This window comes from Hypanus sabinus, chromosome 23, assembly GCF_030144855.1.
Source record: "Hypanus sabinus isolate sHypSab1 chromosome 23, sHypSab1.hap1, whole genome shotgun sequence".
NCBI lineage: Eukaryota > Metazoa > Chordata > Chondrichthyes > Myliobatiformes > Dasyatidae > Hypanus > Hypanus sabinus.
The window spans coordinates 63,317,647-63,331,753 of NC_082728.1; the positions used below are offsets into that span (position 1 = coordinate 63,317,647).

The 14,107-nt window shown below is 42.1% G+C and overlaps 1 protein-coding gene across 1 annotated transcript in view; it reads left to right on the forward strand.

Annotated features, from left to right (window-relative positions):
- Positions 1–14,107, forward strand: part of mycbpap (mycbp associated protein) — a 399,570-nt gene that overhangs the window by 290,359 nt on the left and 95,104 nt on the right. Inside the window, exon 18 of the mRNA XM_059949031.1 lies at positions 4,133–4,303. Within this exon, the coding sequence (XP_059805014.1) occupies positions 4,133–4,303 (171 nt within the window). The remainder of the gene's footprint in view (positions 1–4,132; positions 4,304–14,107) is intronic.

Here is a 14,107-nt window from a genome sequence, read left to right on the forward strand (position 1 = left end):
ATTACTACTGATAGGGCCCCAGCAATGCGTGATGTGCACATTGGCTTTTATAGCACCGTGCCGTAATGACCCTGATTTTCCCCACTTCCTGGATTATCACTGTGATTCATCAGCAGCCCTTGGCTGGGAAGGTTGTGGACTTTTCTCATGTAATGACATTGGTGGTCAAACTGATAAACTTGATTTGAGCAAAAGCGCTTCAGGGCGTTGTCGGATGAGCTCAATGCCGCGTACAGAGACACAATTCTTCACGCTGACGTTCGGTGGTTGAGTCGCGGCGAAGGGCTGCGGCAATTTGTTGACTTGCTGCCTGAGATAAAGACTTTTCTGTCGACAAGAAACGTGGAGCACGAAGAATTGTCGGATGATGCGTGGCTCCTAGATTTAGGGTTTCTGACAGATGTAACGGCGAAATTAAACGCACTGAACAACGAGCTCATGGGCAAAGACCGACACCTGCCCCACATGATAAGCTCAGTAAATGCGTTTGAGGCCAAGCTTGGTGTTTGGATTTCAAATTTAAAGAACAGGAGGCTGACACACTTTCCCAACTTGGAGAAAATATTACAGACCATCAAGGAAAAAAATGCTTTTCGCCCTGAGTAGTACTGTGCTTATCTAGACAAACTGGCAATAGAGTTTGATCGGCGTTTTGGAGAGTTAAATGTCATGGAAGATATAGCTGCATTTATTTCAAACGCATTTCTGCCGATCGATATAGAACAGATAGCAACCAAATTCCAGCAAGTATTTGGTGTGCCAAGTAATACGGAAATGGAAATAGTTGATTTGCAAAATGACATCGAGCTTAAAGCGTGATGAAGGGACGGTGACTTTTGGGGGCTTGTCAGCAGGGAGAAGTTTCCTCATCTCACCACGTGTGCACTGAAAGTCAGTGCCTACTCCGGGTCAACTTATCTGTGTGAAATCGCATTTTCACAGATGAAAATTATTAAATCCAAGTACAGGAGCTGTCTTACTGACAGACACCTCACAGGCGATCTCAGACTGGCTGTCTGTAGTTATGAGCCAAATTTCAGGGAACTAGCAGAAAGTATTCAGCCCCAGTCATCACACTGAGTGCAACAATCAATATTTATTCATTTATTTTTCATGTTGAAATAAAATTAAATAATGAAACAGAATTAAAGGTATTGTTTGATATGCTAGTTACAGTGTTTTCTGGGTTGAATTAATTTGAAAGTTTGACAAAAGCATCTCATGTAATTCAAATACAATTAGCCCAAATAAAGAGCCTCAAGTTGGAAGTACAATCCTAGCTGTTTTTTCTCTAAACAATTTAGTGGGTCAATCTTGCCTTTCACTAAGGCTGAGGTAGGGGATCTTGGACTTAAAAAGGTTGGCAACCACTAGTGTACACCCTGGGGTTCTGAAGAGGTGGCTGATGAGATTGTAGAGGCATTAGTAATGATGTTTCAAGAAACAACTGATTCTTGCATGGTTGTGGAGGATTGGAAATGTTACTCCACTCTTCAAGAGGAGAGAGAGAGAGAGACAGAGGGAAGATCTTAAGGATGCGGGCTTGGGGCACTTAGAGGCACATGATTAAATAGGCTGGAGTCAGCACGGTTTCCTTAAGGGGAAGTCTTGCCTGACAAGTCAGTTGGAATTATTTGAAGAGGATAGACAAAGGAGAATTAGTGGTTGTTGTACACTTGGATTTTCAGAAGGCCGTTGACAAGAGCCCATGGTATTACAGGAAAGATACTACCGTGGATAAAGCATTGGCTGGTTGGCAGGAGGCAAAGGGTGGGAACAAAGGGAGCATGTTCTGGTTGGCTGTCAGTGACTCGTGGTGTTTCACAGGGGTTTGTGTTGGGACTGATTATTTTTAGGTTATATGTCAATGAGTTAGGTAATGGAATTGATGGCTTTGTTGCAGTTTGTCTACGATAGGAAGATAGGTGGAGGGGCATGTAGTTTTGAAGAAGCAGAGAGTGATTGGGCAAAGAAGTGGCAGACATAACACAGTCGGGAAGTATGTGGTCATGCACTTCGGTAGAAGAATAAAAGCTATTTTCTAGAGAGAAAATTCAAAGTTCTGAGCTGCAAAGGGACTTGGGAGTCCTTATTCAGGAGTTTTAGAAAGAAAATTCTCAGGTTGAGTCGGTGGTGAGGAAGGCAATTGCAATGTTAAACACAGAAGAGTACAGCACAGGAACAGGCCATTCAGCCCACAATTTTGTGCCAAAACATTTAAAAAGCAGATCAAAAACACCCAAACACCAATCCGTCCTGCCTACACAATGGCCGTGCCCCTCCATCTGCCTCACACCCATGTGCCTATCCACACATCTCTTAAAAGCCTCTAATGTATTTGCCTCTAACACCATACCAGCTAGCATATTTCTGATATCCAGCACTCTCTGAGCAAAAACCCACCCCTCTCACCTTCACTGCATGCCCATTGGTATGAGATATTTCAACCCTGGGAACCGATGCTGTATATCCACTCTATCTGTGTCTCTCATAATCTTATGAATATTTATCAGATCTCCTCTCAGCCTCCACCGCTCCAGAGAAAACAGCACAGGTTTATTCACCCTTTTGTGCCCTCTAGACCAGGCAGCATCCTGGTACCTGCACCCTCTCCAAAACTTCAACATCCTTCCTATAGTGAGGTGACCAGAAATGTAGGCAATACACCAGATTTGGCCTAACGAGAGTTTTATAAAGTTGCAACATAATCTCTTCACTTTTGAACTCATTATCTCGATTAATAAAGCAAGCATTCCATAAGCCTTCTTAACCACCTTATTGACTATTAATCACTAGTGATTTCTCCCCTTCCTTTCTGGTCCTGAAGAAGGGTCTCGTTCCAAAACAACGATTGTTTACTCTTTCCATGGATGCTGCCTGGCCAGCTGGGTTCCTCCAACGTTTTATGTCTGTTGTAATAATCACCTCTCTCAACCAAATTTCAGTAATGGCCCCAACATCACTCCTAGCGTTAAAATACACACACTTTAAAATATCCAACCCATCATACTTGTTATTTTGATTTTACCTTTCAGTATTTTCCCTGACATCTGCCTTCTGGTCCGATTCTTCCCTTACTGACCTGGTGTTCTGGTTCCCAGGCCCCTGGAAAACTAGTTTAAACTCTTCCAAGTAGCATTAGCAAACCTCCCTCCAATGTTAGTATTCATTTCAAGAGGACTAGAATATAAAAGCAAGGCTTTATAAAACACTGGTGAGGCCTCATTTGGAGCATTGTGAGCAGCTTTGGGCCCTTATCCAAGATAGGGTATACAGACATTGGAGAAGGTTCAAATGAGGTTCACAAAAATGGTTCCAGGATTGAAAGGCTTGTCACATGAGGAGCGTTTGATGGCTCTGGGCCTCTACTCACAGGAATTGAGAAGATTGGGGAGCGCAAGGTCTCATTGAAACCTTTTTGAATGTTGAAATGTGTGGATGTGGAGAGGATTTTCTTACGGTGGGGTAGTCTAGGACAAGAGGACTCACCCTCAGAATAGAGGGACATCCTTTTAGAATGGAGACGAAGAAGAATTTCTTTAGCTAGAGAGTGGTGAATCTGTGGAATTCATTGCCAAAGGTGGCTGTGGAGGCCAACTCATTGGATATATTTAAGGCAGAGGTTGATAAATTCTTGATTAATCAAAGTATAAAGGGATACAGGGCGAAGGCCGTGATGAAATGGTGGAGTGCACTCAATGAGCCAAATGCCTAGTTCTGCTCCTGTATCTTATGGACTTATTGTGTCTAGTTGAAGATTTACCTTTTTCTCAGTGGGAAAAGCATGCAGTCCATGTCTACTTTCAGCCTGATCTTGATCATATTTAAGAGTAAACTGATAAGCAACAAGTAACATTCATACTACATCAGCACCAAGCAACAACCAGCTCTGAGACAAGACCTTTGCGTTGTACCTCATCATAAACATGGTGGAGTCTCATTTGTCCAGATACTTATCTGTACAGGCCACATGAATATAGTGATTATTCTGAAGTTTACTGACGCTTTACAATTTGTTGCAGGCTATCTCACTATTGACCTTCAGTGCCATTAGGGGAAAAGATTTGAGGGTTGTATGTGAGTGAAAGAGAAACTTATGAGGCTTTGCCAAATTGTGCCATCTTTCCCATAGAAACGGCAATCTAGCAAAAAGGCTCGGAGTAAAGATGACAAGAAATCCGTCAGTCCCATATCAGCCAGGAGCAGCAGACAGCTGCTAGACTCCAAGGAAAATCTACTGCAAGACCAACATCAGATAGACCCCGTCATACACAAACTATACAGGGAGAAGCTGTACACAGAGGTAAGTGCATCTGTTACCCAATACAGAGAAGATGATTCACTGATTTCATCTTCATTAAGTTTTTTTAAACATGTCCTGCATGTCCAATTGTGTTGCCCAGAAAAGTTCATGAAACCGGGCAAAAATCCATTAAAGGTAACAGCATGACAACGTGTATAGAATCCGAGGCTAAGATGGGACCTTACAGCTCCCCTCATGAGCTATTCGAAAAAAAATATGCTGATGCTGGAATTCAGAAATAAGTACACAATATTCCAGGTTTCACTCCATCCAGTGTGAGGCAGTGTTTCAGCATTAACCTCAATTCCACAAGACTGGGAAGGGATATAATCACCAAGGTGTCCATTCTCAGCTTAAATTGTACTTAATTCTCCTAGAAGGTTTTAGTATGTGGGTATTGAGCAAGAGTAAGCTGCATAAAGCACAGTTTGATCAGTTTAGCCTGCAGTTACCTCCCAACCAGGCTCACACGGGTACGGTGAGGAGAACAGGTGGCACCATCAGCACATAGACAATGAAAAACACTTGAACATTTCAAAATGCTGCAGCACGCTCTGCAGTGAAAAGCAATAGTTATCACTGGAAATGTGCACAATTTCACTGTTTAATTATAATGGGTCATTTTTGTGTTTTTCTTTCCTAACCCTTTAGTTAAGTAAGTTCCATGAATATAATTCCTTTAATCGTCTGCAAAGTGCAGTCTGTTGTTTCTTGGCACTGAGTTGTACACAGCATCCACACAAACCAGGATGGGAGAGCCACCTCAATATCACCAGAGTGTGTATTCCTGAGATTTATGCAGCCAAAGAAATCAGCGGGGTTTCATCCTGGATCAATTTCGTTGGATGCTATGTGATTGCCCTGAACATTGATCCAGTGGGCTTTGTGTTTAAGCCTTTGTTTAACTATTGTCTAGTAAAGTGATTAAGATACGTGGTTATGTACGCTGCAGGGGACTATTTGTGGTGGGGGGTTTGGGGGAAGAGTGTAATGCCCTGGTTCATATCTTTACTGTTATGCTGTGGGTCAGGGATGGCCAACCTATGGCACATGCGCCAAAAGTGGCACATTGGATGATTAGAAGTGGCACATTGGATGATTAGAAGTGGCGCATTGGATGATTAGAAGTGACGCATTGGATGATTAGAAGTGGCACATTGGATGATTAGAAGTGACGCATTGGATGATTAGAAGTGACACATTGGATGATTAGAGGTGGCACATTGGATGATTAGAAGTGACGCGTTGGATGATTAGAAGTGGCACATTGGATGATTAGAAGTGACGCGTTGGATGATTAGAGGTGGCACATTGGATGATTAGAAGTGGCGCATTGGATGATTAGAAGTGACGCATTGGATGATTAGAAGTGACGCGTTGGATGATTAGAGGTGGCACATTGGATGATTAGAGGTGGCACATTGGATGATTAGAGGTGGCACATTGGATGATTAGAGGTGGCACATTGGATGATTAGAGGTGGCACATTGGATGATTAGAAGTGGCGCATTGGATGATTAGAAGTGACGCATTGGATGATTAGAAGTGACGCATTGGATGATTAGAGGTGGCACATTGGATGATTAGAGGTGGCACATTGGATGATTAGAGGTGGCACATTGGATGATTAGAGGTGGCACATTGGATGATTAGAAGTGGCACATTGGATGATTAGAAGTGACGCGTTGGATGATTAGAGGTGGCACATTGGATGATTAGAAGTGGCGCATTGGATGATTAGAGGTGGCACATTGGATGATTAGAAGTGGCGCATTGGATGATTAGAAGTGACGCATTGGATGATTAGAAGTGACGCGTTGGATGATTAGAGGTGGCACGTTGGATGATTAGAGGTGGCACATTGGATGATTAGAAGTGGCACATTGGATGATTAGAAGTGGCGCATTGGATGATTAGAAGTGGCGCATTGGATGATTAGAAGTGACGCGTTGGATGATTAGAGGTGGCACATTGGATGATTAGAAGTGGCGCGTTGGATGATTAGAGGTGGCACATTGGATGATTAGAAGTGGCGCATTGGATGATTAGAAGTGACGCATTGGATGATTAGAAGTGACGCGTTGGATGATTAGAGGTGGCACATTGGATGATTAGAGGTGGCACATTGGATGATTAGAAGTGGCACATTGGATGATTAGAAGTGGCGCATTGGATGATTAGAAGTGGCGCATTGGATGATTAGAAGTGACGCGTTGGATGATTAGAGGTGGCACATTGGATGATTAGAAGTGGCGCATTGGATGATTAGAAGTGGCGCATTGGATGATTAGAAGTGGCACATTGGATGATTAGAAGTGGCACATTGGATGATTAGAGGTGGCACATTGGATGATTAGAGGTGGCACATTGGATGATTAGAGGTGGCACATTGGATGATTAGAGGTGGCACATTGGATGATTAGAAGTGGCACTGTGTTGCCTTTATGGCATTTGTTTAGTTTATTATATTTTTGCTTTAGTAATTCGTTTGTTATCATTTTCTAGTTAAAGTTAAGATTGTTTAAAGTAAATTCATTGTCTGTGATATATCGCGGCATGCGATGACGTCACTCCCGGTTTCGCCGCGTCTTGTGGGAAAATACCGGTTTGGAGAAACAGGAAGGAGGGGGCTCATGTGTGCAGGATCAGCGCGAGAAAAGTTTTCTTTCTACGCACTAGAAACATCAGTGAAGCAACGCCGTAAGTTCATGAGATAATCGATATGTTGAATTCAAAATGTTAACGCTGATTCTGTTAAAAGTAATGACGGTTGATAAAGTTTATGTTTTTGTTATTTAAAGAGTTGCGGATAGTTTGTGTTGAAGTGTATTTAACACAAACATTGACTGTATGTTGCACTTTAATGTAATGTAGTTGTAGTTTTACTTTTGCAAGTATTTATGATGTAAATGTGATATCAAGAAGAAAACAAATACTGTATATATTTTGTATTGTTTTATCAATAGTTTTCATCATACGTTAATGTGGAAGAGTGAACAGTAAATGTTTAATCTTACTGGGACCTCCTCAGTGACTGGTTTAAGCTTGGTGTTTAGTTCAGAGTTCTTTACACCTGTGCGAGAACTCTACAGTTAAAAGGCGGCATTATCAGGTGTTTCAAGTGCTGCAATGACCACGCGATCCAGCATCATGTCATTGCCATCCAGCGACAGGGGCAGTAGGGCATCAACAAGTAAGGCTGCCTATGCAAGAGCTAAGGCAGAAGCCGCCAAGGTGTGAGCGTTGTGCACCAAACAAGAAGCAAAATTGAAAAAGGAAGTGGCTGCCAGAGAAGCAAAATACCAGTTGGAAAAGGTAAGGATAGAGTCAGAGTTAGAAGTGCTGACACTACACCGAGACACTATACAGCAAAGGCTGAATTCAGAACAGCAAATCCTATAATAAATGTACACCCTCAGTCATATACCCGCCAACATATTCCCCCAGCCAGTGTGCCACTTGCAGTTGAACCCATGGCACAGTATTTAGCATGATGAGATCTCGTCACTTCAGGACTATACCAGTTCGACAATAAACCTAAAAATTACCGTGCATGGTACTCCACATTCGCCAATGCTATCGACGGAATCCAGCTCAGAGCAACCCAAGAGTTGGATCTTATGGCGAAATGGCTGGGAAAAGAATCATGCGAACAGGTGAGACACATACGTTCAGTGTACATCAACAACCCCCAAGCTAGCCTTACGCAATGCATGGGATAGACTTCGGGAGGTCTATGCGGCCCCTGAAATTATTGAATCGGCACTGTTCCGACGTCTGGAAACTTTTCCTAAGGTGTCAGCCAAGGACCACACTAAGTTAAGAGAGCTCGGAGATTTACTCATGGAGATTCAAGGCGCCAAAGAAGATGGCTATTTAACTGGTATATCATACATAGATACTTCATATGGGATTAGACAAATCGTAGACAAACTTCCATTTGGGCTGCAGGAAAGGTGGGTGTCTGTTGGCTCAGAGTACAAGGAAGAGAACGGTGGTCGATTTCCTCCCTTTGAGTATTTCACTAGGTTTGTGTGCAGGGAGGTGAAGAAGCGAAACGACCCTAGCCTCATGGGTCAAGGAAGCAGTACAATTTACACCAAGCCAGTTAAATCCACTTTGAATAATTTCAACATTAATAAACCTGTCTCAGTGCTTAAAACTGAAATCTTTACAACTAACAATGACCCTAGCAAGAATTGTCCATTGCACAACAAACCCCACCCCTCAAAAAATGCAGAATGTTTAGGGAAAAACCCCTTGAAGAGAGGATGGCCCTTCTCAAGGAGAAAAAAATATGTTTTAAAAGCTGTTCCTCTACCTCTCACCTTGCTAGAGAGTGTACGGTCTCTGTGAAGTGTCCGGAATGTAATAGCACTAATCACGATGGGGCCATGCATCCCGGCCCGTTAACGCAAACCGACAAAGCTCCTTCACCCTCACAACAGGACGGTGGGGAGGGAGAGGTTCACTCCAGGACGACTGTTGTCAGCTCGAGCTGCACAGAAGTTTGCGGTCAAGCTCAGTCAAGCCGTTCTTGTTCAAAGATCTGCCTCACTAAGGTGTACCCTAAGGGAGTCAAAGACAAGGCCATCAAAGCCTATGTAATTCTGGACGATCAGAGCAATCGCTCACTAGTCAGTCCAGAGTTCTTTGACTTGTTCAACATTGAGAGTAATCAGTTCCCATACTACCTTAGAACTTGCTCAGGCAGCGTGGAAACTTATGGAAGGAAGGCAGAAGACTTCCAGCTCGAGTCCCTGGATGGTAAAGTCGCCATCTGTCTCCCTCCGCTCTTAGAGTACAATGAAATTTTGATTAACCGCGCTGCTGCACCAGCCACATCTCCACCACATCGCAGAACTGGATCCAAAAGCAGAAATACTCCTGCTATTAGGAAGAGATGTTCTTCGGGTGCACAAGGTTAGGCAGCAGGTCAATGGACCACACGACGCCCCCTTTGCGGAACACCCGGATCTGGGCTGGGTGGTGATAGGAGAGGTGTGCCTTGGCAATGTACACAAACCGACAGTTAACACACTCAAGACCAATGTGCTAGAGAGCAGCCGCCATTCAATTTTTCAAGCCTGCACAAGTTTCATGTCTATCAAGAAGCACAACAAGGCTTTATTAAATGTAAAGTAACCGACAAGACGCTGGGTCAGTCAATCGTCGCTCAAACTGAGCATGATAATAAACTTGCTCCATCAGCTCAAGATGCCATTTTCTTAAAAATAATGGACACCAAGGTCTTCAGGGATTAAACAAATAATTGGGTCGCCCCACTACCTTTCAGAGAACCACGCCAGCGCTTGCCAAACAACAAAGAGCAGGCAGTCAAGCGGTTCACATCCTTGCAAAAAACCCTGAAAAGGAAACCTGAGATGCAGCAACAATATGTACCATTTATGGAGAAGATCTTAGCTAATGGACATGCTGAAGTAGCACCGCCACTGAGGGAAGGCGAGGAGTGCTGGTACCTCCCAGCGTTTGGGGTTTACCACCCACAAAAGCCCAATCAGATCAGGGTGGTCTTCGACTCCAGTGCTCAGTGCGCTGGCATCTCCCTCAATGATGTGCTCCTCACAGGCCCCGACCTCAACAATACCTTCCTCGGGGTCCTGCTGCGCTTCTGGAAGGAGAAGGTCGCAATCTTAGCAGACATCCAGCAGATGTTCCATTGCTTCTTAGTACAGGAGGACCATCGCAATTTCCTCTGTTTCTTATGGTACAAGGACAATGACATTAACAAGAAAGTCATTGAGTACTGGATGAAAGTCCACGCTTTCGGCAATAGTCCATCACCTGCCGTGGCCATCTATGGGCTGCAAAGAGCCCGGTGATGACACCGTTAAGTTTGTGGAAAGGCATTTCTATGTCGATGACGGCTTGATATCGCTACTGTTACATACTCGTGACACATGACAGTGGTGCCCTTGTCATGTGACTGGGGTTGAAGCTGTACTGGACTTGAGGTGATGGTCTTGTGATGGTGGAATGATGTCATTTTCCCGCCAGTAGAGATCATGTGACGGGTTTTTTTTTACAGGTTATAAAAGGTAGACCCCACCCTGTGAGGAGGGGCAGTTCGTGGCTGGATTTGCCAAGTTGACTTCATGCCACTGCGTGTTTGAAGTGATGACGCAGTTTAGTTGAAGGATGAAGTTTTTATTTAATGCCTAAAGTTTCAAAGGTTAATGCCAACAGGTTCTTTATGATTCTGTTAGTTTGAGAATTAGAGGGGAGTGAAGATTCAAGGTTGGAAGTAAAGATCGAGGAGAATCGCTTTCTACGGTGAAACGGGGGCGACCTTTGTTTGATCCTTATTTGGAAGGATTTCGTTGACTATCTTCGTGTTAATCCCTAGGTTTAACTAGAAAGGATTGAAGGTAGTGGAGAAGGAAAGGTCAGTGCCTTTAAGCCGTTCTGTTTCGTAAATTCTTCGTGGGAATTTCGACGTCGGGAATCGAAGCAAGCGACGTGAAAGAGAACTTAAATCGTCCTGTAAAGTCTCTCCTTTTAAATGGACTGTGAGCATATCGAACTTTTGGCAATATCACTTTAAGAACTGTTTTGGAATATCACTTTAAGAACTGTTTTGGAATATCACTTTAAGAACTGTTTTGGAATATCACTTTAAGAATGTTTTGGAATATCACTTTAAGAACTGTTTTGGAATATCACTTTAAAGAACTGTTTTGGAATATCACTTTACGAACTGTTTGAACAGCCGCTCAGCAGCTGTTTCCGGTTACGGTAGTGTTTGTTTACTTTTGGGGGGTTTGTTTTCGGTGTTTAATAAACGTGTTGTTTGTTATAAGAAACCCTTGCCGAACTCATATATTTATTGTTGCCTGAATACGTAACATTAAATATGGGGGCTCGTCCGGGATTGAATTTTTTGAGTTTACATGCTTGCTAACTTTTAAATCGGTGTTTTGGAAACGGGGATTACTCGGTTCTTTTGTTTGGCTTGTTGTGGTATTCGGCAGCAATGAATATTGATGAGTTTCTGGCTTCGCCAGCTGCAGAGGTGTTGGCGAAGGCGAAAAAAACTGAGGTGTTTGAGCTAGCTAGTAGATTGCGACTTAAAGGTATTTTGCAGACGACTTCTAAGGCTGTAATACAGAGGAAAATCGCGTCACACTATGTGAATTCGGGTGTTTTTGATGAATCGATTTTAGAGTCGTTTCCAATAAGTAATCTGGAGATGCAGTTGCAAATCGAACAAATGAAATTGGAGAGGTGTAAATTGGAGGCGGAACAAAAGCAGAGAGAATTTGCATATGCAATGGAGGAATTAAGGACAGGAAATCAGTCTTCTGGTTCTAAAACAACGTTTGTTGCTAGTCAAGAAATTAAATTGGTCCCTCCATTTAGTGAAACAGAAGTGGAAAGGTATTTTCAACATTTTGAAACTATTGCTCTGATGTCAGAGTGGCCGAAAGATAAATGGTCAGTGTTGTTACAAAGTGTAATTAAAGGCAAAGCACAACAAGTTTACACAGCTTTAACAGCTGCACAAGCTCTTGATTATGATATTGTAAAGAGTCATATTTTAAACGCATATGAGTTAGTCCCAGAAGCATATAGGGAAAGATTCAGAAGTTTGAAAAAGTCTGTGGAAAAAACTTATGTGGAATTTGCCTATGATAAAGCTATGTGTTTTGAGAGATGGGTTTCTTCTAAAAATGTAAATGGGGACTATGATACATTGAGAGAGCTGATTTTAATGGAGGAATTTAAAAGAAGCATTCCTGTTGAAGTAAGGACCTACTTAAATGAGAAGGATACTGATAAATTGCAGGACTGTGCTAGATTAGCTGATGAGTATGTTTTGATCCATAAGAACAAATTTCCTCAGGGCAGAATTTTTAAGAGGAAAAATAACACGGAGACTCCAGATAAATTTGAAATTAAATCGGAGGTTAATGAGAAAGTTAATGAGAAAGGAAAGCCTGTGAAGGAAAGACAGTTTGGTCTTACTTGTAACTATTGTAAGAAGCCTGGCCATGTAATAGCTAACTGTTTCAAATTGAAAAAGAAAGAGAAGGAAGCAGTTCCAGATGCTTGTGTGCAACATACTGAAGAACCTGTAAAGTTACAGGGTTTGATAAACATAAATGAGGCTTTGTTAGAGTCTGACCAAGTTAGAAAGGGATATGATCATTTTGTAACTGAAGGGTTTGTATCCTTGAAGGAAGGATCTACTCTGGTGCCAATAAAAATCCTTAGGGATACTGGTGCTTCTCAGTGATTGATGTTAGACAGTGTGTTGAAGTTTAATGAAGAGTCTGATACTGGTGAGGTAAATTACTTAAGAGGTGTTGGAAGTGATTTTATGCCTGTACATTTACATAAAGTAAATTTAAAGTCAGGGTTAGTTACAGGATTTGTTAAAGTAGGATTACAGCATAGCTTACCTGTGAATGGTATTTCTTTATTGTTAGGTAATGACTTGGCAGGTGGACAAGTTTTTCCTGAAGTGCATTTGACAATGGAGTCAGAGGAACCAGAGTTGAATTCTAACACAGATTCTTCCTGTGTTGTGACTAGAGCTATGGCTAAAAAGATTGATGCGCAGAATGAGGTTGTTATTCAGGACTGTTCAACTCAGGATTCGAGTTTTGAGGATGTGTCAGAGACTTTCTTATCTTCGTTGTTTGAACAAGATTCTGGGAGTAAGTCTGACTGTAAAGATTTATCTTTGTCTCGGAAGGAGATGATAGCAGAGCAGAATAGAGACTCTGAGATTATAAAATTAAAAGAGCAGGTTTTACTAGATAGTGAAATTGATAAGGTGCCAGTAGGATATTACTTGGAAAAAGGAGTGTTGATGAGGAAGTGGAGATCGCCTACAATTCCTGCAAGTGAGGATTGGAATGTTGTTTACCAGGTAGTTGTTCCAAAAGCTTATCGAAATGAGATTTTGAATTTAGCTCATAGTGTGCCTTTAGGTGGACATCAAGGGGTAAGGAAAACTGTGGACAAGATTTTAAAACATTTTTACTGGCCTGGTCTAAGAAAAGATGTGGCGATGTTTTGTAAAACGTGCCATACTTGTCAAATTGCGGGTAAACCAAATCAGGTTACACCAGTAGCTCCATTACAACCTATCCCAGCATTTGGTGAACCATTTTCTAAAGTTATTGTAGATTGTGTTGGTCCATTACCAAAGACAAAAACTGGTTATCAGTATTTGTTGACTATCATGTGTACTTCTTCTAGGTTTCCAGAGGCAGTACCACTTAGGAATATAAAAGCTAAGACTGTGACAAAGGCCCTTATAAATTTTTTTACTTAATTTGGATTACCTAAGGAGATACAAACTGATCAAGGCAGTAATTTTATGTCTGGATTGTTTCAACAGATTGTTTATAAATTGGGAGCTAAGCAAATCACTTCGTCTGCATACCATCCAGAATCGCAGGGTGCCTTGGAGAGGTTTCATTCTACCCTCAAGAATATGATTAGGACATTTTGTGTGGAAAATGAAAGTGACTGGAATGAGGGTATAAACTTACTTTTATTTGCAGTAAGGGAATCGGTACAGGAATGTTTAGGTTTTAGTCCATTTGAACTTGTGTTTGGGCATAGAGTTAGAGGACCTTTAGCTTTGTTGAAAGAACAGTGGATTAATAAGGAAGTACACACTAATTTGTTGGACTATGTGTTGAAATTTAAGGACAGGTTACATAAAGCTTGTAGCTTAGCTAAGGAAAATTTAAAGTTGGCTCAGGAGAAAATGAAGACTTGGTATGATAAAGACGCTAGGATGAGGATGTTTAAGCCTGGAGATAAGGT